Here is a 22686-nt window from a genome sequence, read left to right on the forward strand (position 1 = left end):
GATAACGGGAACCAAATGTAGTACAAAGTATCCAAACCAGACCGGTCGTGGGCAAGGCAGGCACCCTACCTGCGTTGCTGTCACTCCGGCCCGTTTTCGTGTCTAACCTGCCTGGTGTGGGATCTGCTGGGCAGCTCACACCATGGGGCCACTAGCCACATGTCGAATTGAGACTGGACATGGCGGTGCGCCCTGCCTCTGGGATTCTCTGCTTCCTGAAAAAGCTGTACCCACAAACAAACACCATCCTGTGCAGTCGCTGGTCATTTTCTCCCTATGCATGTTCGTGGTGGGGAGCGAGTTTCCCTCCAAATGCACCCCGTCCTGAGGCTGTCTCCCGAGAAGCAGCCTTCCGGTGGCCTCCCTGGACAAAAGTACGCTGTTACGCAGAGTGTGGGCCAAGGTTTTTATGGGGGTGGGCGTTGCCCAGTTCTGCTTGGGGAGGGGGGCCTGCTAGTCGCCCTTGGGTGCAGCCTTCACCCGCATCTCGGCCAGTTTGTGGGTGAGGAAGCCCCACTTGAAGCCGGCATTGGGGTCGGTCTCCCGCGGCTCCAGATGCTCAGCAGCCTCGGCAGCCGCCGCCTCGCTGGCGCATTCGGGCTCGGGCTCGGCGGGCTCCGCACCGCGCAGCATCGCCGCCGCCGCCGCCTGCTGCTGCTGCCACCTACTGGCGAACGCGTCCCAGAATCCGGGCCCGCGCGTCTCGGCCTCCGGCGCCGCCGCCTGCGAGGGGGGCCGCGCCGCCAGCGGGCTGCGGGAGACCGCAGCGAGTCAGGGCGGAGGGGAGCAGGTGGGGTCCAGGGGTCCGGGAAGCCCTAGCGGGGTCAGGTAGACCTGGGAGCTGGGGATCCCCGCAGTAGGGCAGGGGTTCCCGGCCGGAAAGGGGGGCCATCAAAGGATTAGAGGTGAGTGTGGGAGGAGAGGGGCACGGGCCCTGGAGAGAGAGACCCAGGGTAGAGACTTGCCCGGAGGAGGACGAACCCCAAAGCCCGGGTCTGGGAAGCTGGGCGGAGAAGCCCACTGCGAGGCGGGGGAGAGCAGGGTCGAGTGGGGCGCCCAGGGGATGGGATCTCGGGGCGGGGCCTGGGGTCAGCCTGGGGAAAGAGGTGAGGTGGGCACTGGGCCACTTCTGGATGGAGGAAAAGGGAGACCAGGAAAATGAGGGAATTTGGGGGGAAAAGGACAGGTGGTACGACCCCCCAGGGAAGAAGAAAATCAGAGAATTTGGGGAGAAGGGACTGGGGAGCTAGCGTGATGTCTGGGGAAGGGCAATCAAGGAAGGGCCCAGTTTGTTGAAAGCTAGGAAGGAAACTTGGAGGGCCGGAAGGAAGGAAGGTGAGAGAGATGGGGGAGGCACCAGAGGGGAGGAAGGAATAGAGGAGCATCAAAGGGTGTGAGGGTAGAGATGGAACTAGGAGGAAGACAGGAACCAACCTCCCAGCTTCAGCCCTCAGACTGTGGTTCATTCCCAAGCTAAGGCACTTGCTGAAAATACCGATCTCAGGCCTCTGCCAGCACTTGTTGAATCAGCCTGGGAAGCTCAAAACTTCCTGGAGGAAAGGGTCCAGACCAGTATGTGAGAACCACTAACCTAAGCACCCTCTCCTCCAAACTCCTACAGGTTTTCTAGTCCATTCCTTGATCTAAGGAGATGATCCCTCCCACGTGGCTGGGGGGTGGGGGTGGGGAGAGCCCTGTAATACCTCAATCCTAACAGCTGGCAAATTCCTCCTGAGATCCAACCTAATCTCTCAGATTTGCTGATTTGGCCTCTTTCCTGAAACAAACAGCTTGGGGGACTGGCTCTACCCACTGGATAGAAAGACAGGCAGCCAGATGGAAAGAACAGAGAAGGGAGGGTGGGGGTTCAGGTCTATACTAACCCCCCAGTTTTCCCATCCCCCACATACTGGTCAGCACAGGACTCCTGTGGCAGCAGTTTGTCCTCATCTTCTTTGTTGAACAGAGATGACATTGTCAGCCAGCCTTTCACCCCAACCCCCTGAACCTAGGAGGAATTGTGAGTCAGGCAAGGGACCCAGCATCCCACCGCAAACCCCCAGCCCTCAGCCATCTGGCCGGGCTCACAGAAGCCTCTGTGAGGCCCCACAGCATGGGATGGAAGAAGGAATGAACTTACCCTGCGGGCCAGCTGTGACATGGAACTGAAGGCCTCTTCAGTGGGTTCTGCCGCCTCAGGTTCCACTAATGCTGGGCTCTCCCTCTGAGACACAGTGTGAGAGGGGATCCAGAGGAAGGGGACTTCCCTCCTCCATTGATAGCCGTATGCACCCTCCAGCACCCCATCCCCATGGAACTATGCACACAACTAGTCACCTCTAACCCTGCATACAAGGTTATACCAGAATTGGGGCTGGGGTGATAGTACAGAGGGTAGGACACTTCCTTTGCATGCAATTGGCCAGAGTTCAATCCCTGATACCCCATATGGTCCCTTGAGCTCTATCAGGAGTGATTCCTGAGCACAAAGTCAAGAGTAAGCCCTGAGCACTGCCAGATGTGAATCTACAATTTAATTTTTTTAAAGGCCATACAACAAAGGAATACTTGCACAGAAAGCTGCCAGTCACAATTACCTTCAGAGTAAGGTCTTGAAGACTCCCCTGAGCATGATACCAGCCTGCCCCATTCACCCCTACACCCCCCAAAACAAACAGACCTGCCAATGTAGATGTACCTAAAATAAGGGCATGCCTCCATTTGGTTGCGGCTCTTTCCCTTTCCATATGTATTCATGCTGTGAAGCACCACACGTGGTGAACCACTCAGACATATGCTGCTTCAGACACTTGCCCAGAGGCCCACCACAACACACAGAGCCTACATCTACCAGTCACCAAGACTCAGATGTATGACATTCCCAGAGCACCTACTTGCACATAATTATGCCCACTTCACACCTGTATATACATCTTCCCTGGGGATCTCACATAGACCAGATTCCAATCCAATACGACCCACGGATACAAGATACTTCTGCATAAGCCCAACAAGATACCACTTGTTTAGACACAGACTTACACACACACACACACACACACACACACACACACGTACCTAGTACCTATACTAGCCACAACTTCACTTTTTCTGAAGCTGCCACTTATAGTAGCTTGTGATGTAAGACTGTTCCCAGGTTCAGAGACTTTTCCATTGTCATGTCAGAACATACACATGGAAGGGATCACTCTGTTCGGGGTCATACATGGCTGTGCTCAGGGCTTACTCCTGTCTCTAAACTCAGGGATCACTCCAGACAGGGCTTTGGGGATCATATGGGGTGCAAAGAATTGAACCCAGATTGCCTGTGGGTGAGACAAGCGCCCTGCCTGCTGTACTATCTCTACAGGAAGGACCATTCTGATCTGATCTTTCTACAGTGACCCCGAGAGTGCAGGTGCCACTTCCCTCCCCCTGGTACCAGGATGCTGACTTTCTTCCAAAGCAAGGCACCCCACTGCTGCTATTAGAAAGTTAATGTTCCCCTGTGGCTATTGTCCTCTAGTTCTAAAAAGATATCTTCCTGGAGGCAGCCCTTGAGATCCGTGGAGAGGCAAAATATAACTTTGAGGCTCTTAAGTCTTCTTGCCGGTTTTCTTGACTCTCCTACTTGTCATAACTGAAGAAATGTGCCACCTGCTTCCACACCAATATGCCTCTCCATATCTCTTGCCAGACCCTTTACAGCTGTCACCTCTGCTGTCCCTCTGCCCATGCTCCACCTAGCAGATGTAGATGATACCCACCTCCTCTGCCAGGTCTTCTTCAGATTCCCCACTCAGGGTCTGCAGAACTTTGGACTTGTAGGTTTTCCAGAAGGCCTGGTTCATGGCTGTCAGGGAAATGGCCTGGCATCCAGGTGCTAGAAGGTCTCAGAGGTTCAGTGGGCATTCAGTGGTTCTGCCTCTGGGAACTTGGTGAGGCCAAGAGCTTGTTCCAAGGATCAGGTGACTTCATTAAAAATGCACGAGCCACCCCAACTGGCAAAGTGCCCAGCAGATGAACCCAATCCCAAGCAGTCTGGGAGAGATGGGAGGGACAGAGCAAGCTTCGGCTGCCTCTACCCTTTGCTTTGACCCATATATAAGCCACAAATAATGAAGACACCTCTCCACGGCCTCCTTCCTGGACCTAGAAATACTTGAATTTGATCTCTTGGAAAGGCTCCAGACAAATTCTCTTCCATTCACAAAGTCTGTTTACAGAGTCTCTGGGCCCTCAACCCACACTGGTGGCCCTGGGACTAGTCATACCAATTGTACCCTGGCAGATCCCTGCCCCATGTCTCTGCTCAGCTGTGGGAATCAGAGTGGGAGGTCCCTAGACCCTTGGTGGGCCCTGGGCTTACATTTCATTGCTTTGTCTGGGCTGGAAACTGATTCCTCTCCCCAGGGATGCACGTGCCAGCCTCCCTGTTTCCTGGCAACAGGTTCCAATGAGTTGCAACCCCTGAATTATTGCTGAACCCCTGTGGTCAGCCTACAAGGCCCCAGGCTCCTGAGGACTAGGAAAGACACTCTTACCCTCTCCCCACTGTTTCTGCTATCAGTGCCCGTGGAGCAAGGGTGAGAGTGTGTGACACGGTATGGACCGGACCACCGTCTGCATAAGGAGCAAAGAATGAGGAGCAAAATGGACAGGCAACCTGTGCACCTGACCTCAGGACATAGCTCCTTGCCCTCACTGATCTGGCCAGGGGTGGACCGATGCAGGAGAGCCGCGGGATTAACAGGGACGCTAAGGAATGGTGAGGATTTTGTCAGGAACCGAGGTATCTCGGGAAGCTCTGTGGGTGTCAGGATTTCAAACTCATCCATTCTCATTCCTTTTGACCTTTATTCACTTCACATTTTTCAGCGCTTCCCACAAGTGGTTGAAGATTAAGCAAATGACTAAAGGTAAAGCATGCCCCTCCCTCCACCTCCACCGCAGGGTCCAAGATCCCGGAGCCGGAAGGGGGAGTAAGGAGCAGAGGATGGGGACCTCGGGCGGGACCCAGCCACCCACCCACACAGTCCTCACGAGCTTGCTGGACCCCGCGCTCCGTCACTGACACCGACAGCCGCTTGGGGGCGCGCAAAACGCGGCTAGGCGAGTGACGTCATCAGAGGCGGTCGGGCTGAGCCTGCTCCGCCCCCCGGCGTCTCGTGACGCAATCGGAGACCACGGAAGCGTGTGCACGTGTGTTCGCTGCTGGTTTGTGGATCCCTGGCCGGGTGCTCTAGGTCATGGGTCGCTCCCGCCGCACTGGAGGGCACCGAGCACACTCCCTGGCCCGCCAGATGAAGGCGAAGCGGCGGCGGCCGGACCTGGACGAGATTCACCGCGAGCTGCGGCCTCAGGCTCCTGCACGAACCCAGCCTGACCCGGCCGCCGCGCCCGACCCGGACCTGCCAGGGGGCGGCCTGCATCGCTGTCTGGCCTGCGCGTGAGTTCCGGCCCGGCCAGAGAAGGGGCAGCGGTACGGACTCGGGATGTGACGTCCGGGTCCCGGGCCGCGCGGGGTCTGCTCTCCTGGGACCCTAGGGTTCTGCCCACCTCCCATCCCTTCTGGCTGGGGCGTGTCATCAGGGAGTTCAGTGAGATGATGATGGGGAGATGGGCACACCCAAGGGACCTCACCTCCTCACTCTGCTTACCACCCATCCCTGCAGGAGGTACTTCATCGATTCTGCCAACCTGAGGACCCACTTTCGATCCAAAGACCACAAGAAAAGGTATGTAGGAGAAGGAGAGGATAAATGGATGGGGATGGGCAGGGCTGTCATCTGGTCAGCTTCCGACTCCTATTCTTCTTTCTTGTAGGCTGAAGCAGCTGAGCGTGGAGCCCTACAGTCAAGAGGAGGCCGAAAGGGCAGCGGGTATGGGCTCCTATGTGCCCCCCCAGCGGCTGGCCGTGCCCACAGACGTGTCCACTGATATTCCTGAGATGGACACATCTGCCTGACATCGCCTGAGGATGCACAGCAGAGGAGCTGCCCATGGACAGGGGTGCAAGGGCTGGGAGAGATTGTCAAGTTCTTTTGACCCTGGATTCGGAGAATGGATCCTTTTCTGGGTGCCTTCCCCACCAATAAAGGAACTGGGTGAAGAAGGTTTGCTTCTGACTGAAAACTCCAGCTCCCTGGACTTCTGGGTACAGGTCCCAAGGGGGTTTAATCCCCACAAGCCCCAGCTTTGGAACTGCTTCCTTTTCTTACCTCAGGGGTCATGACATCTGAAACATCTGAACTGGGGGCTCTAGGGGAGCCCAAGTACAGTGGGGATAGTGGGGAGGGAAGTAGAATCAGGCTGATACCATTCTGTTTATGATAAAGACAGGATAGAGACCGACTTAAGAAAAGAAGGGGGCTCCCCAGACTCAGCCCTCCGAATCACCTACCACCAGAGCCCAGATTCGCCGTGGGCCTGTGACTGCCGCTGCTGCTCCATCATCTTCCAGACGGCATAGCAGGAGCTACTCAGCCCAAGCACAGCCAGCAGTGTAGCCGTCAGGCCAGCCAGTGGGCGCCGGGGCTCTGCCTTTAGCTCCCCGTCTACTTGCATCTGGGGGAACACAGAGTCACCCCCAGAAGTCAGTTGATACTTCAGTGGAGTGGGAGGTGGGAAAGGGTTAAAGGTACAGGCTTTGCGAAGGAGATGTGGACACCACTGTGCCCCAGGGAGAGGCCACCCCAATCCCTCTCGCTTCACTGCCCATTTGGGCCTTGACTGTTCAGGCGGCAGAGAATGTGGCAGCCTTGCTATTGTGGGGCACCAGTCCCTCCCTATAGGGGGAGGGAAGAGCCCATGCAAGAAAACTTAGGGAGGGGGCTGGAGCAATAGCACAACGGGTAGGGCGTTTGCCTTGCACGCGGCTGACCCGGTTTCGATCCCCAGCACCCCGTAAGAAATTCCCCCAGGCAGCACCAGGAGTAATTCCTGAATGCAGAGCCAGGAGTAACCCCTGAGCATAGCCGGGTGTGACCCAAAAAACAAAACAAAAAAATCCAATAAAATTACTTTAAAAAAAAAAGACTTGGGGCTGGAGCTATAGCACAGCAGGTAGGGCGTTTGCCTTTCACTCAGCCAACATGGCCGACCCAAGTTCGATTTCTCCACCCCTCTTGGAGAGCCTGGCAAGCCACTGAGAGTCTCGCCCGCACGGCAAAGCCTGTCAAGCTCCCCGTGATGTATTCAATATGCCAAACACAGTAACAACAAGTCTCATGATGGAGATGTTACTAGGCCCGCTAGGCCAAATCGATGAACAACGGGAGGACAGGGACAGTGACGGATACTTAGTGGGTTTTGTTCGGTTTGGGGGCACACCCAGCTGTGCTCAGGGCTTACTCCTGTGCAGGATCAAGCAGTGTGCCATGGATTGAACGCGGTTCAGTTGTGCACAAGGCAAGTGACATGCCCTGTACTATCTCTACAGCCCCAGGGATACTTATTTTTTTTTGTTTTGGATCCATACCCAGTTGTGCTCAGGGGTTACTCCTGGCAATACTCGGAGGACCATATGCAGTGCATGATCGGTTGCATGCAAAGCATGCATGCAACCCCCAAACCATCTCTTTCCAACCTTATTTAGAGGTACTTACCTGGAGTAAACGGTAGTAGCCAGGAGTGAAGCATCGAAATCGCATGGTGGGTGCCACAAGTCTTCTGGCTAGAAGGAATGAGGACGAGATGTTCCTGGTAGAAAGAAGCAGAGTTGAGCCACAAAGGTGCCTGGCTGCTCGTCAGCGTGAGAGCGGCAGCCTCAGGATGCTCACCAGTGACTGCCCTTCCAGGTCTGGCATGGGCGGGACAGCTGAACCTTTAAATCTGGTCCCTCCTACCCGCCCTCCCCGCCCTGCTGGCCTCAGGAGCAGCTGTCAGAAGAGATCAGCATCAGGCCTGAGCAGCGCCTCCCCCACACACCAGTGGTGAGGCTGGAGATACAAGGAGACCTTGCCTAGCAGCAGTCAGTGGGAGTCAGGTGGGGTTCTCCAGCCTGGCCTGGTCCTATCACCATCTCTGTTGAATGTCCCAGTGACTCTCAGCAAGTATTAGAAGGGTACCTTTTTAGCCCTTCTCTCCAAACTTCTTCATTTATCTATATTCTGTAAGGTCAACCATCTATACCTTGGAGCATCTTTTATTTTGGGGCCACACCCATTGCTGCTCGCAAGCTACTAGAATGCGTGAGGATTACTCACAGAAGTTCTTTGGTGGTGGTGGGCGGGGGTTGCATGTGATAAAGTATCAGGTATCAAACCTGGGGCTCCTGCAAGCAAAGTGTGTGCTGTAGTCCTATGAGATGCCTCCTGGTTCTCATATTTCACCTCTTGTTTGTTTTGGGCCACACCTGACTGTACTCAAGGCTTACTCCTGGCTCTAAGCTCAGGGATTACTACTGGCGATGCATGGGGGACTGTATGGGATGCTGAGGATCTAAATGCAAGGCAAGTGCCCTACCCACTGTGTACTCTCAATCTGCCATGTTTCACCTCTTAACCTAACATGGAGTTCCAGCAGGGACTTCTCTACCCTTGGGGACAGCAATAACAGGTGATCTGCATATGCTGATTAAGGAAGTTATGTAGGCTGGGAATGTAGGTCAATGGCTGAACAAAGGTCAGGCATGTATGAGGCCCTTCCAGAGCCCCAGCATCAAGTTGTGGGGAGAGAAAAAGCTGTGTGATGTGCTGAAATAGACAAATAGTAGCTGGCTGCCAGGCATAATGCACATTATTCTAAGCACTTTACATGTATTATGCCATTTGGTATTAGATATATCAAAAATGAAAAGAAAAAGGGAACAGATGTGCAGAATAATATGTAGAGTATATAGAAAATGGAAAAACACCCAAAACTTGATAGTAACCCAATGGGGAGTGGAATAGGGACATGGGAGTAGGGGATAGCCTTTTTTTTTTTTTTTTTTTTTTTTGCTTTTGGGTCACACCTGGCGATGCACAGGGGTTACTCCTGACTCTGCACTCAGGGATCACTCCTGGCAGTGCCTGGGGGACTCTGTGGGATGCCAGGGATCAAGCCTGGGGTAGGTCATGTGCAAGGCAAATGCCCTACCATCTCTACTATCACTCCATCCCCATAACATTTTTACAGCAAATATGGAGAAATAAAACTGAAAACCATTCTCCCAATCTTCCAGTAGCATTTGCTGACTCCTCACCTGCCAGGTGCTGGGGCAGTGTAGAGGCTTGTGATTGTTGGGCCCCACTCCCCTTAGCAGAGTTAAGTGGCAAGCTCTTGTCTTTCTCCCCTGCAGAACTGAGTATTCAAGGAGGGCAGAAGCTGGCTGGCTGGGTTTTCACCATTAAATCTTGTACCAGCACAGAAAAATGTTTGATGAGATCAGGTTGGTGGGAACAGGTCTGTCCTGGACTTCCCTGGAGAGTTACAGGGGGCTGTTGCAGGAAGAAGCAAAGTATTAGAGGAGGACAGTATGGTGGACTGTGCTGGAAGGATATAGTACAAGGTATGAGAATGGGAGGCAGTCAAGGAAACGCAGCCTGTATTTAGAGTCTGATAGTTGACAATGAGGATGCAAGACCTGCTGAGACTCTTGATGGGAGTAGCCGGATAAAGTGGACTCGTGTTTGACGACTGGATAGGCTCTCCAGAGCTGGCTAAATGCCAGAGAATCCAATTTATATACAAAATAATGACTGAACACTACAGAGACATCTGTAGGCTGAATTCAATTTGGAGTATTTTTAGTTTTGTTTGGGTGGGGGTAATATATTTGGTGGGGTTCAGGGGCTACTCCTGGCTTTGCTTTGGGGTCACTTCTGGAGGTGCTTTGGGAACCATGTGGTGGCTGGGATTAAACCCCAGAGCCCTCTTGCATGCAAAGCCTCTTGAGCTATTTTTTCAGCCTTCCAATTCAGACTTTTGGCCTCTTGGTCTATGGGAAAGATGGCAGTAGGCTTTGAAGGCTGGGTCCTGTGACACTGGCAATGATTCTGAATTAGGTAACACAAAGCCTGGAGTCTGGGAAGGTCTTCTTGAATCAAAACAATTAAATTAAACCAATAATCTAACATGCTATAGAGTTCAAGATATTTAAAGGCTATCCTTATAGCACTGAGGTCTAGGTGTTCCTCTTTTAGAGGAAAAGGTTCAGAGAGGTGTAACAGTTGGACTCACATAACAATTGAGACAGAATCCAAATTCCTGGCAGTTCTGTGTCCTGGGATAATGATAAATGAAACAGTTCCCTAGCATTTATCAGCATTTGGTAATAGTTAAAACAAATGTTTTAAGACTAATTGCCCCCTCCCTATACACACACACACACACACACACACAAAAAAAAAACACCTAAAAAACAAACTACAGTGTCTTCTCAACAATTTCTCACTTCACCAATCATTTCTAGTTGGAGATACCTTGGAACAGAGAAATATCTCCTTTTAGCATGATCTGACCTAGCTGTTTCCTTGACTTTGTTTTTGAATGAATCTCTTCTGCATCATCTAGTATGAGGTTCATATACTCATTAAAATCAATGATACAGCCCTCTACCCACATATTTACTTGCTCAGAAAGCCACACCTGGATCTGAGATCTGTTTTGCAAGTATCTGAAGATGAGGTTGATGGGTTGCACTGTCACCTTCGGCAGTTTTGCACCATAGCCCTGGCCACAGTGCACCTTGATGGAAGCTCATGGAGACCACCTGACAACAATATTAGATAACTGCAAACACTCAGGATGTGTCAGACATTGTTCCAGATAGTCTCTTAATTAGCAGCTCAGAATTCAGGGTATCACCTGATCCTTAGTTTGGGGGCTGGAGACATAGTATAAGGGTTTGATTCCTGGTACCGCATATGGTTCCCCAACATGGCCGGGAGTAACCCCTCAGTGGCAACTGAGTTAAAGCAGAATGACAGCACACTGATGTTAGGGAAGAAGGATTTATGTTACTAGTCTAATATCAATAGACATATTACTGTACCATAAACTCATACTTAAATATTGAGGGCCAGGAAGATAGCTTTACAGGCAGAGCAGGTGCCCTCCATGTGGTATTCCCAGAGTGAACACACCCCCAGCACCACCAGGAGCAAACTCCCAGCACTACTGGTTGTGGCCCCCAAAAACCAAACCAGTTGACTAGTAAGTCTTCTGAGAAAGTCTTCTGTAGGCCTCACCAGACTGCCAGAAGGATCACCATGCAGAATCACAGAGACTGGAAGCCCTGGTTGGAAGCTGCTACCTTGGGTACTCTCTAGTGCAGCCCGAAATAGTGACAAATACTCTGGAGCCCGGCAGAGCACTGCTCACACAGCTAAGCTGTTGCAGCTGTGCTGGGTTTGTTCCCCACCCCCCCAACCCCCCCTCCGCCCCTCCCTCCAGCTCCCTAAGCTCTACTCTTTGCTGCTGCATTCACTGCTCTGTGGCTTCCTTTTGGGGGTTAGGGGGCCCTTGGGGTTTTTGGCCACACCCCGCGGTGTTTTGGGGTTACTCCTGGCTCTATTGAGGATGAGAGTAGAGCGTGGGGGCAGGAGATCCAACCCTGGTCGGCTGCATAGAGAGCAAGTTCCTTAACCCCTGTACTATATCTGGGCCTGGTGGCCCCCCTTTTGAGGAGCCTCAAAGTCAGAGTTCTGCACTGTCACTTTAGGCTAGTCCTGGGACCCCAGTTTGTCTCTGAGGTCGCCTGGGTCACCCACGAATGGTGCCGCCCAGGGGCGAGGCTGCTCCGCTCCGTTGGGATGCATGAGGGTGGGACAGGAGACGGACAGGTGTTGGGCCAATGGCTGGTTGCCGACCTCACCTGGCCAGTGACGTGAGCCCAGGTAGAGCGGTGGCTCCGCCCAGGGCCCGACCCGGACCCGCCCAGGCTGGGCTCTGGGAGCGGAAATTCCTACGCCGGCGGGACGGAACGGCGCCCAGCCCGCCGGAGAACTTGGCCATGGAGCCGGTCGCGACCTGGACCCCCACGAAGGTGGCAGCTTGGCTGAGAGGTGGGTGGGTCGTGCGGAGCTGGGCTGGAGCGAAGCTGGGACGGGCAGAGGAAAAGGAAAATGGACCTGGCGACTTTATCAGTTGGTTGGTCAGCAACAAATGTTAGTAAGCGCCTGTCATGGTGCTCAGAAGAGAGAAAAGTCCTCCCTGAGGACCCAGATGGGGGTGTCCCATCACCCCAGCATCTCCAGAAGTTCACAGGGTGGCGTAGGGAGGGAGCAGTTGCGCAATGAAAACAGAGGGGCCCACGCCCACTTAATCGCCTTCATCTTCCTCTGCCCCGGGGCCCAGTGGGTTATTAAACTCATGTTTTGGAAACAGGCTCAGACTCCCCGGCCCAGGAATGGCTGTACCCAAACCTCAAAACTGGACCTTCCGTGGAGCCCAGGCTCCCAGTGAGACAGCTAGAACTCCAAGCCTCAAAAGCGGGGGTCTTAGAACAGATTTACCCTGGGGGCCTCCGAAAGAGATGCTGTGAGCTCAGATTGTATCTACTTAAGGTCCCCGGACCTGACCAGCAGCTGGGAGGGCATTCCTCCCCAGGGACAGCAGAAGTCTGCCAGAACTAGCTCGGGTGAGCAGCCTGGTGAGAGCAGGGATTTGGGTGGGTGCCAGCCCGTACCAGCTATGTGGCCTGCTTTCCCTCCCCACGGAATGAGGGGTGGCTGTACTTGTAGAGAAAATGAGGCCACGCTGGCAGGTGCCTAGGTGCCCCACTCAGTGTGGGGCCCTTTTAAGAGGGAGCAGCAGAGCCACAGAGTGTTATATTTGAGAAAGGCGTTGCTTGAGCATCCAAAGCTATGGAGTAGCAGGTTGGCAGACTCCCATTCCAATGCTCTTCAGGGCCCATAGGGAAAATGGGGGAAGCTCTTGATCACACATCCATTCCCAGTGAAGGAACCTGACTTGGGAAGGGAGGAATTCCTCCGAAGAGGGAGCAAGGGGCCTGGGATGTAACTTAGTGTCAGAGCAATTGCTTTGCATTCCTGATACCCTGAGTTTGATCCCTGGCATAGAAAAAAAAAAGTTAACAGTTTGAGCCAAAGAAATAATTCAAAGGGCTAGAGGACATGTTTTGTGTGTGGGAGGCCTCTGTTCAGTCCCTGGCATTGTGGATCCCCTGAGCACTGCCAGGTGTGGCACAAAAACAACCCAGTGAACAGTCTACTTAACCTTATATCAGTTTTCCCATCTGTAAAATGGGGATAACAATAGTCCCTAACTCCTAGCAGTGAGGATGAAATGTATTATTATCCACAAAGCCCTTAAAGTTCGGCCACTTCAGGGCTGGAGCGATAGCACAGCGGGGAGGGCATTTGCCTTTCACATGGCTGACCCGGGTTTAATTCCCAGCATCCCATATAGTTCCCTGAGCACCTCCAGGGGTAATTCCTGAGTGCAGAGCCAGGAATAACCCCTGTGCATCCTCGGGTGTGACCCCAAAAGCAAAAAATCAATACAAATTTAAAACAAAAATAAAGTTCAGCCACTTCATAAATATTCAGTAGATTTTTTTTTTCCTTTTGGCTTTTTTGGGTTACAGATCAGGGATCATTCCTGGCTCTGCACTCAGGAATTACTCCTGGTGGTGCTTGGGGGTCTCTATGGGATGCTGGGGATCAAACCCGTGTAAGCCGCGTGCAAGGCAAATGCCCTACTTGCTGTACTAAAAGCTCCCTCAGTAGACTTTTCTTCTGTTGTGTCTACTGCACTGGTCCTCAGGTAGAGGGTGGCAGAGGCACAGTGTGCAAGGGGGAGTGAGAGAGAGCCCAGCCTAGCTCTTGGGGACTTGTTGGGAGTATAAGAAGCAGTGAAGGAGCTGGGAAGATTTCACAGGCAGAAGGTAAAGCATATGCTTGGATGCTGAGACAAGAGTGTCCCGAAGCACCTGGAGTTGGTACCTGGAGTCTGAGAGCCCTCAGATGAACTGGAGAGGCAGGTGGTGGCCTAATCAAACAGGGCCTTGTAGATCATGGTGAAGACTTGGGAATAATAAAATGGTTGTTACTGACCATCTGTACTAAACCAGGCAAAGAGCCATGTGCTTGTAATGTATTGTGTTATTTAGTACACGCATGATTGGCGGGGGGTGCATTATTGTCTTCATTTTACGGGTGAAGAAACTGAGATCTCTGCTCAAAGGTTAGTATTCAAGTCTCTCTGACTCTAAAACCCTGACCCTTAATTCTCATATTGGTAGTTCTTTGATGCTTCACCGAGCAGCAGAACAGCTGGGGGAGTTGTTAAAACACAGATTATGGGCCTTGCCCGTGAGTTCTGAATCAACAGGTGTGAGGTATGGTGAAGAATTTGTATTCCTTCTGTATTGCAAACCTCAAAAGGGGTGGGAGAGAGAAAGAAGAGAAGGAAAGAGGCATATAGAAGGCAAGTGCCTGCTCTAGAGACAGGCTGGGGAGGAGGGGGTGGCAGGAGGGAAACTGGGGACATTGGTGGTGGGAAATGTGCACAGTGGAGCGATGCGTATTTTGGAACATTGAATGACTGAAACCCAACATATAGCTTTGTAACTATATCTCACGATGATTCAATTTTTTTAAAAAAAGAAAAATTTGTATTCCTGGGGGACTGAAGCAATAGTACAGTGGGCATGCCGGGAACTTGCCTGGCATGCCGTTGACTTGGGCTCAATCCCCAGCACCTCATATGGTTCCTTGAGCCCACCAGGAGTGATCCCTGAGTGCAGAGCCAGAAGTAAACCCTGAGCACAGCATGGGTGTGGGAGAAAACTAAAAAAAAATTTTTTTTAAAGAATTTTATTCCTGGGGCTGGAGAGATAGCGCAGTCGGTAAGGTACTTTCCTTGCAGCAGCCAATCTGGGTTTACTTTCCCAGAACCTGATGTGATCCCCTGAGCCCCACCAGGAATGATCCCTAAACGAAGAGTCAGGAGTAAGCTCTGAGCACTGCAGAGTGTGGCCCTCCAAAAAAGAATTCATGTTCCTAGCAAGTGCATTGAAGTTGCCTCTGTAGATCCACATTTGAGAGCCATGGACTAATCTTTTTTGTGTTTTTGGTGGTGCTGAAGATCAAACACAGGACTCATACAGGTTAGGCTTATGCTTTACCATTCCTGGCCCCCATCTGATGTTGATGGGGGATGCTTGGTGCCCTGGAAAACGTGCAGTGCCAGCGATCAAACACATGCCAGCCCTGTGGGTTCTCTCCACTACCCTACTCTCCTATTAACTGAGTAGCCTCATTTGTGAAATGGGTCTTGGGGACCCATAGCCTGGATCTCAGGATTGCTGTCAGGAACAGATGGGAAGGAGAAGCAAGAATTGTCCTCAAAGTCCTTTCCCCCTGCCACCCCGCTCCTCCCCTCAGGCCTTGATGACTGCCTGCAGGACTATCCTTTTGAGGACTGGAAGCTATCTGGCGATCACCTGCTTCAGCTCAGCCCCCGCAACCTTGAGGCTCTGACTGTGCGGCCTCTGGGCCACCAGGAGATCATCCTGGATGGGATAGAACAGCTGCGGGCCCTGGTAAGTGATTGGACTCCCCCAACTCCCCCCAACACACACACCCCTGGGAGTTGCCTATGGGGGGCTGGCTGCTGCCAGAAAGGTGACTGCCCTTCTCTGGGACAGAGCTCGGGGCTGCAGACGGAAAACCTGCTGAGCCTTACCCAGGGGCTGCTGGAGGGGACACAGACCTTCCAGAGCTTAGTACAAGGCCGCCTGGAGGACTATGCCGAGCCCCCCGATGATGTGCTCAGCTCAGCTGTGGAGGTGGTACATGAGGCCCGGAACCTTCTCTTCTGGCTCAAGAGGTATCTTAGGCTTCTCCCAGGGCTTGGGGGAACCTTCCCGTCCTTGGCCTTCTCCAGGATCCAGCAGAGGAAAACAGCTTGACTCTCATTCACAGAAAGTAAATTAGGGTCAAAGATTAGTTGAGTCTGGGCAGGGACACTGTGACACCTAGGTTCCCCCTCAAGCCCCAAACTGTAATCATAAGTCATATTAACAATGCTAAAAAGAGAGCTTCTTTATCCCCTTCACTGACTGCTGCTTATCTCACTGTTTCCAACTCAAATGTCACCTCCTCAAGGAAGCCTTCCCTGTTATACCCTCAGAGCTCCCTCCGTTTCACAGTGATTAAAGTGAAATTATGATTGGTATAATTATGTGTTTAAGTGTCTGTCTTCCCTATTTTCACACAGCAGGTCCTGGCACATTCTAGGCACCTGGCAATTTAATCTTGTGTGAATTCTTTCGCTGTATCAAGCATCTCCTTTACCCCCAAACTAAACCCACCAAAGCAAATATCCCCAAGTCTCAGATGGCCTTGTAATGACTTTAACGCATAATTCCTGGGCCAGAGCAATTCAATCCTCTGCACCCTTTATGGTCCCCAAGCCCACCTACAGTGATTCTGGAGCACAGAGTCAGGAGTAAGCCCTGAGCACCACCAAGTGTTCCCCACCCCACCCCCAATTAAATAAAGCACAGTTCCTTAACCTATGCTCTGTCCTTCCCCCTGCCAGGTACCTCTTTTCTCACTTAAATGACTTCTCCGCCTGCCAGGAGATTGAGGAGTTGTGCAGGAACCTGAGCCAAGTCTTGCAAGAGGTAGGAGAACTGGGCGAGGGTTGGCCCGGGCTGTAGAGACCAAGTCAGTCCAGAGCTTTTTATAACCTGTGAATCAGCAGAGACGAGGGAGATGGCACAGAGGCCTGCTGTTGGGTACGGAGCTGCTGGGACAGGGGCCTCCCAGCTAGCTGGGGTAACTCATGAAGTTTGACCCCCTGGAGGTGGGCAGGCATGTGCGGCGACTTCAGGTGATATCAGGGCATGCGTCCCTGGAGCTAAAACTCGCAGGTTTTGTAGTTCTGGAAGGTGGGGCAGGGTTGAGAGGCCCAGAAGGACTCAGAATTCAGCCCTCCGTCAGGGGAAGGCAGACCCCTTTTTCTCATGATAAACTCTGGCTCTCTCTGTTTCCAGAACTGCCCAGCAGCTGAGAAAGAGAACAGAGTGCTGACGATTGTGAGTTGGGGCATGGTGGGGGCCCTAGGGATGGCGATGAGGAGTGGAAGGGGCTCAGGCTAGATCTGCTCCCTCCCCTAGTGCAACCACGTGGCAGGCATCTGCCGCACCATTCTGAACTTCAGCCCTGAGGAGCTGCTGGAGCAGAGAGCCGTTCTCCAGCGAGTGCAACTGGATGACCCTCTGGTGAGTTCCGTCCCCTCCACTCGCTCTCCTCCCCTCTCGGCAGTCTCATCTGCGCCTGCACCAGCTCTGGGCACCCTCAGAGGCGTGGTCCCACACTCAGTGCAAGGCAGACCTGCTGGGTCAGCGTCACAGGTCCAGAGACAGTGACAGCTCTTGCTGTCCTTCAGAGCCTGCTCTGGTCCTTCGGGGGTGGTAGCTGGTGTGATCTCGGGGACACATTCCAGACTTGGGATCCAACCCTGAAGATAAAGGGAGAGGGAGAGGACAGAAACATTGCCACTCTCGTCTCTGACTATTCGGGAAGAGCAGAGCATAGCCTGGCCCTGTGTTTCCTGTCAGTGTTGTTTAGTCTCTCCTGCTTCAGAGGTCAGCGGCTCCAGCTTCCCTTGGGCCCACACTGGAGGGGGAATTAGACCCAGTGAGTGGTGCCAAGCCCAAAGCCATGCAGCACATTGGAGAAGTGCTAGCTAGGGCCCAGCCAAGGGCCCAGTTCCTCCCACCTGCAGTTCTGGTGTCTGGCAGGGGCCTGCCCACTGGCCCCTCACCCCTGGCCCCTCAGTGATGGTAGCCTGCCTGTGTCTTGGCAGGGTCTGGAAATCGACACCACCAGCAACTTCCTGCACTTTGTATCCCGCGTGGGCACCCAGGTGAGAGCCCTGCCCCCTTCTCATAGCCCCTCAGGCCCCCTCACCTGCCATCCAGTCCAGCTGGAGGCCCCAGGAAAAGGCCTCTGATGCCCACTTTCTCGGATTCCCACTTCCCATAGCAGGTCACCACTGATCCCCAGCTGCAGATCCTTCCTGGAGACGAGATTGTCCAGATCAACGAGCAAGTGGTGGTGAGTGAGGAAGAGAGGGATGTGGTGGGAAGGAAAGGAGTCCTGGGTAGAACTCAGGCCTCAGGCTGGGGAGGGTTCCCTGGGAGAGACCAGGGTCATGGGAAGAGCCTTCCATGAGCTGTCAGTGGGTTCAGCAGAGCCAAGGTGCCAGGACCAGGGAGGCTTCCTGGAGGAGGTGGTGAGGCTGAGACGGGACTGCTGGTGGGGTGGGTGTTGGGTTACCTCAGGACCTTCTGCCTGGCTCCATCCAATCCTGTCCCCAGGTGGGCTGGTCTCATGAGAATGTGGTGAGGGAACTGCTTCGGGAGCCAGCCGGGGTCAGCTTGGTGCTGAAGAAAGTCCCAGTGCCAGAGACGCCCCCTCAGGTACCACCTCTGCTCCTTCCCAGCCTGCTGACAGCCCTCTGGTCAGTTCCATCACCTGGTTTCTGATTGTTCCCTAGACTCCCCCTCTGGCCCTTGGCTCCCCGGTCCCAAGGAGCCCATCTCCAGCTGCGGCTCCACCTTCTCCCAGGTAAGTCAGCCCCAGGGCATCTTGGTGGCACTATCCACATGGTCCTGCCCAGGCCCACGTGTCTATCACCACATCATCCTCAGCATTTATCTTGGGCTTCCCTCTCTTCCTCTGTGTCCCCAGTGCCCTGTCCGGAAACGTCTTTGCCTTTGACCTGACTTCAGACCCAAGCCCTGGGCCCAGTCCTGCTTGGACAGGTACTTTCAAAACCCCAGCAGGGGCAAACACCTCACGCAGGTCATGTGAGGGACCTGACCACCCCACACCCCCAACACTGGGCTCAGGATTTGACTCATGGACCCTCCTCTCCCTTCTGCCTCCTGACAGATTCAATCCCCCCTGCCACCCAACCCCTGCCCGTCTCTCCTGCTCCTTCAGCCTCGCTCCCAGCACAGGGAGCAGAGACCCAGGGGCTCCCAGAAACCCCTGACCAGGTAAGCTTAGGGGCTTAATGAGGAGGGGTGTGGCTTGCCCAAAGCCTTCTCTGACCTCTTCCCCAACTTTCAGAGTCCTGTTCCTGGTCAGAGGAAATCAAAAGGTATGAGATGCACCTGAGTGAGTGGGCATGGGTGGGTGGGGTGGGGTATAGGGGGTAGGCGATCCCCTGGATCAGGCACTCTTTGAAGTCATGACAAAGCAAGGCCAGACCCATCCCACTAGCTAGATGCACACATTCTCTCCTGGAAACAGCTTGATTTTTTTTTTTTTTCGCTTTTTGGGTCATACCCAGCAATGCTCAGAGGTTACTCCTGGCTTTGCACTCAGGAATTACTCCTGGTGGTGCTTGGGGGACCATATGGGATGCTGGAGATTGAACCCGGGTCGGCCGTGTGCAAGGCAAACACCCTGCCCACTGTGCTATCACTCTGGCCCCAAACAGCTCTATTGAGAGGTTCAGACAGACCCCGTTCCCTTCACTCTGCTCCTGAGGGCTGATAGAGGAGCAGTGCTCTGAAGAGTCTGCTAGGATGCCCGTGGGGCCCAGGGCCTGGGTTTGTGCCCCTCACCTCAGCCTGTGCTGTGCCTCTGCAGGCGTGGCGACGCGGCTGAGCCGCCGGCGGGTGTCATGCCGGGAGCTGGGCCGCCCCGACTGTGATGGTTGGCTGCTGCTGCGGAAGGTGCCCGGGGGCTTCATGGGCCCCCGCTGGCGCCGCTGCTGGTTTGTGCTCAAGGGACACACGCTCTACTGGTACCGCCAGCCCCAGGTGAGAACCCCCTCCCCCATACAGGTAAGCAGGTAAGTCACCTCAGGGCCACAGTCCTGAGTCCTGTCCCTGAAAAAGATCCACTCCCTGAGAGCCAGAGAGAAAGTATAGTGGGTAGGCGCTTACCTGGCCTAAGTTTGATTCCCCAGCACCGCCAGGAGTAAGCCCTGAGCACTGCTGGGTGTGGTCCCCAGAAAAAGAAAAAAATGAAAAGATACAGATCCACTCCTACCTGGGCCCTAGGCTGTGCATCTGTCAAGCTGGGGCCTGCTGGGCACAGAAAGGAGCCCTGTGCATGCGGAAGCAGCTGGAAAAGGATGCGGCAGGGGTGGGGGGTGGGGCAGGCACTTTCTTCTGCCCATTTCTCCTTCCTTTTCTGCTCCTGTGCACCCTGGCATTTGGGCTGTTCATTCACTCAGTTCTTCATTGCACAGACACTTAGGTACTTGCCATGTACCCATCTTTGAGCTGGGTACTGGGGTCATAGGGAGGGCTCGGGTGATTTCTGCAAGTCCAGGTTGCCTGGGAGTGTCCTCACACTCCAGGACAGGGTCCAGGGGCTTGGGAAGAGTCCAGCAGGGTGGTCCAGTCCACCTGGGGAGAGGAAGGCTCCCTGAGAGAAATGACCTGGGAGGTCAGTGACAGCTGGAGGAGAAAGGCCCCAGCAAGGGAGGACAGCCTGTGCAAAGGGGGCTGTGATCAGGCCTCTCTTTCATGTTTCGTTTCCTGGCTCAGCATCTCCAGAGTCCTGCGCTTCTGTCCCAGAGTCCTGGTTAGCGTGTCCCTCACATGCCCTTTCCCTCCTACCCCTGTCATCCAGGGCCTCCAGAGGGTGGGTGGGGTCTTCCATATAACCTCACCCTGTGATTTCCCCTCAGGATGAGAAAGCTGAGGGGCTCATCAATGTCTCCAACTACAGTTTGGAAAGTGGGCATGATCCGAAGAAAAAGTAGTGAGTCCTGGGGGCAAGGCAGGCGGTGGGGTAGGCAGCAGAGGGAAAGGTCGGGGACACACAGATGTATGTGGTGGCGCAGCAGGTGTTTGGGCTCCTAGTCCAGCCCCTCGGGGTTCTGCCCTCCCCACACACACACTTACATACACACACACGGGCGCGCGCACACACACACACATACATACCCACGCGCACGTGTACTGAGTATGGCCCCTGTGCTCCCTGACAGTGTGTTCCAGCTCACCCATGACGTGTATAAACCCTTCATCTTCTCTGCTGACACCCTGACAGATCTGAGCATGTGAGTGCCCCTCAAGCCCCGCAGGATATCAGGGAGCCTGGCCTCAAATTCTGGCTCCCTGTGTGTTGTTGGCCAGGGCTCTCCCTCCTGTTGGCCTCGGTGCCGTCATCTATAAAAATAAAAAGAGTCCCCACAAGTCAGAGTGGCTCTGAGGATTCAATTGAAAGGTGATATGGGGCACAAGCCCCTGGCCCCCAGTAAGCCCTTTGCTCTTCTGCAGGTGGGTGCGTCATCTCATTACCTGCATTTCCAAGTACCAGTCCCCAGGCCGGGCCACCATGCCCCGAGAGGAAGGTGGGTGCCTGAGGTGCATGAGGGGCCTCTGCCTTTCCTGGTGGAGGGGCTGTCAGCCCACAGGCCCCCGCCCACTCCCTGGCCTCCAACAACCCAAGGAAGCTTAGTGGGGTACCATGCTTGTTCCTGCCCACTCCAGATTGCTACAGTGAAACGGAAGCAGAAGACCCTGATGATGAGACTGGGTCCCGTTCAGGCTCGGTGAGTCGGGGACCCGCCTATTAACGGGCTAGGCATGGCTCAGACTGAAATCCCGTATGCTTTTCGCCCTGCCACAGCCCAGTCCTGCACCCATGTGGAGTGTGTCCTCTGGAGACCCCACCCCTGCTTCCAGCCCTGCGCAGGGCAGCCCCCGGACCTCCTTGTGTCCTCCAGCAGGTAGGGTGCTGGGTCCGGGAGATGAGATGGGGAGCGGGCTAAGCTCACCCTCACGCTGCTCCGCTCTCCCTCCCACAGACAGCAGTGAAGGTGCACTGGAAGGCATAGTGCGGGGCCTGAAGCAGGGTGGTGTGTCCCTGCTGGGCCAGCCGCAGCCCCTCACTCATGAGCAGTGGCGGAGCTCCTTCATGCGGCGCAACCGAGACCCTCAGCTCAATGAGCGGGCGCACCGCGTTCGTGCTCTGCAGAGCACTCTCAAGGTCAGTGGGCGCACGGGGCATGGCCTGGTGCCAGCTGTCACCTCAGCTGGGTATGGGGGGATGGGCCCTGGCCTCTAGAGTTAGCTCCAGTCTCTGCCCCTCTCTGGACGATCCTTGCTCTGAGCCCCATCCCCCCAACAGGCAAAGCTACAGGAGCTGCAGGCCCTGGAAGAGGTGCTGAGTGACCCTGCACTGACAGGAGAGAAGTTCCGGCGATGGAAGGAGCAGAACCAGGAGCTCTACTCAGAGGGCCTGGGGGCCTGTGGAGTGGCGCAGGTTGAGAGCAGTGCCCAAGCCCTGACCTTGGACTCCAGAGAATGTTCTTCCCCTTCCTTGCCCTCCGATCCTGAGGAGCACACCCAGCTCTGTCCCCCAGCCTCAGAGAGCAATGTCCCACCTCCTGACCTCTGACCCCGGCCAGCACCCCTACCCGAAGGACTGCCTCTGCACCCACCTCTGATATGTGTAAGACCAAGCCTCCAGGACTGTGTTCTAGGTTGGAAGTAGTGCTGGCCCAGAGTGGCACCCCAAACTCCGCCACTTCTGCCTGGTGATGCCATTCCTGCTCCTCTGCCACAAGTGCCATTAAGTGAGATGAAGTGGTGCCACCGTCTCCTCCCTGGCCGGAGGTGGGACAGGAAGGCTGCCCAGAGTCTGCCTTCTCCCTTCCTGAGCCCCTTTACACAAGGCTGCTTCAGTCCAATAAAGTTTCCCATAAAGGAGTCTCCGTGTGCCTCTGGCTTCCTGAGGGTTTTGGTGTGGAAAG

At 54.3% G+C, this 22686-nt stretch overlaps 4 protein-coding genes across 4 annotated transcripts; 2 read left to right on the forward strand and 2 right to left on the reverse strand.

Moving 5' to 3' along the window:
- Nucleotides 1-453: 453 nt before the first annotated feature.
- On the reverse strand, nt 454-3851 carry CUNH1orf232 (chromosome unknown C1orf232 homolog). The gene is made up of 4 exons (XM_056122598.1): nt 3768-3851; nt 2141-2224; nt 1911-2008; nt 454-751 (listed from the first exon to the last, which is right to left on the reverse strand). Exons 1-4 carry the CDS (start codon nt 3849-3851, stop codon nt 454-456), a joined length of 564 nt encoding a protein of 187 aa, XP_055978573.1.
- A 1315-nt stretch (nt 3852-5166) lies between these two features.
- On the forward strand, nt 5167-6115 carry ZNF593 (zinc finger protein 593). The gene is made up of 3 exons (XM_056123087.1): nt 5167-5449; nt 5676-5738; nt 5827-6115. The coding sequence occupies exons 1-3, from the start codon at nt 5250-5252 to the stop codon at nt 5966-5968; spliced, it is 405 nt and encodes a 134-aa protein (XP_055979062.1). The 5' UTR covers nt 5167-5249; the 3' UTR covers nt 5969-6115.
- Nucleotides 5981-22614, forward strand: CNKSR1 (connector enhancer of kinase suppressor of Ras 1). The gene is made up of 21 exons (XM_056123088.1): nt 5981-6157; nt 15356-15493; nt 15599-15780; nt 16495-16579; nt 16952-16993; nt 17075-17179; nt 17767-17826; nt 17949-18017; nt 18281-18382; nt 18460-18530; nt 18654-18727; nt 18858-18964; nt 19038-19068; nt 19563-19735; nt 20614-20687; nt 20917-20988; nt 21209-21282; nt 21422-21483; nt 21561-21660; nt 21739-21920; nt 22062-22614. The coding sequence occupies exons 1-21, from the start codon at nt 5981-5983 to the stop codon at nt 22329-22331; spliced, it is 2250 nt and encodes a 749-aa protein (XP_055979063.1). The 3' UTR covers nt 22332-22614.
- LOC130031434 (small nuclear ribonucleoprotein E-like) lies at nt 10393-11940 on the reverse strand. The gene is made up of 2 exons (XM_056122781.1): nt 11895-11940; nt 10393-10682 (listed from the first exon to the last, which is right to left on the reverse strand). Exons 1-2 carry the CDS (start codon nt 11938-11940, stop codon nt 10393-10395), a joined length of 336 nt encoding a protein of 111 aa, XP_055978756.1.
- Nucleotides 22615-22686: the final 72 nt, after the last annotated feature.

This window comes from Sorex fumeus, unplaced genomic scaffold (assembly GCF_029834395.1).
Source record: "Sorex fumeus unplaced genomic scaffold, SorFum_2.1 ptg000047l, whole genome shotgun sequence".
Classification (NCBI taxonomy): Eukaryota; Metazoa; Chordata; class Mammalia; order Eulipotyphla; family Soricidae; genus Sorex; species Sorex fumeus.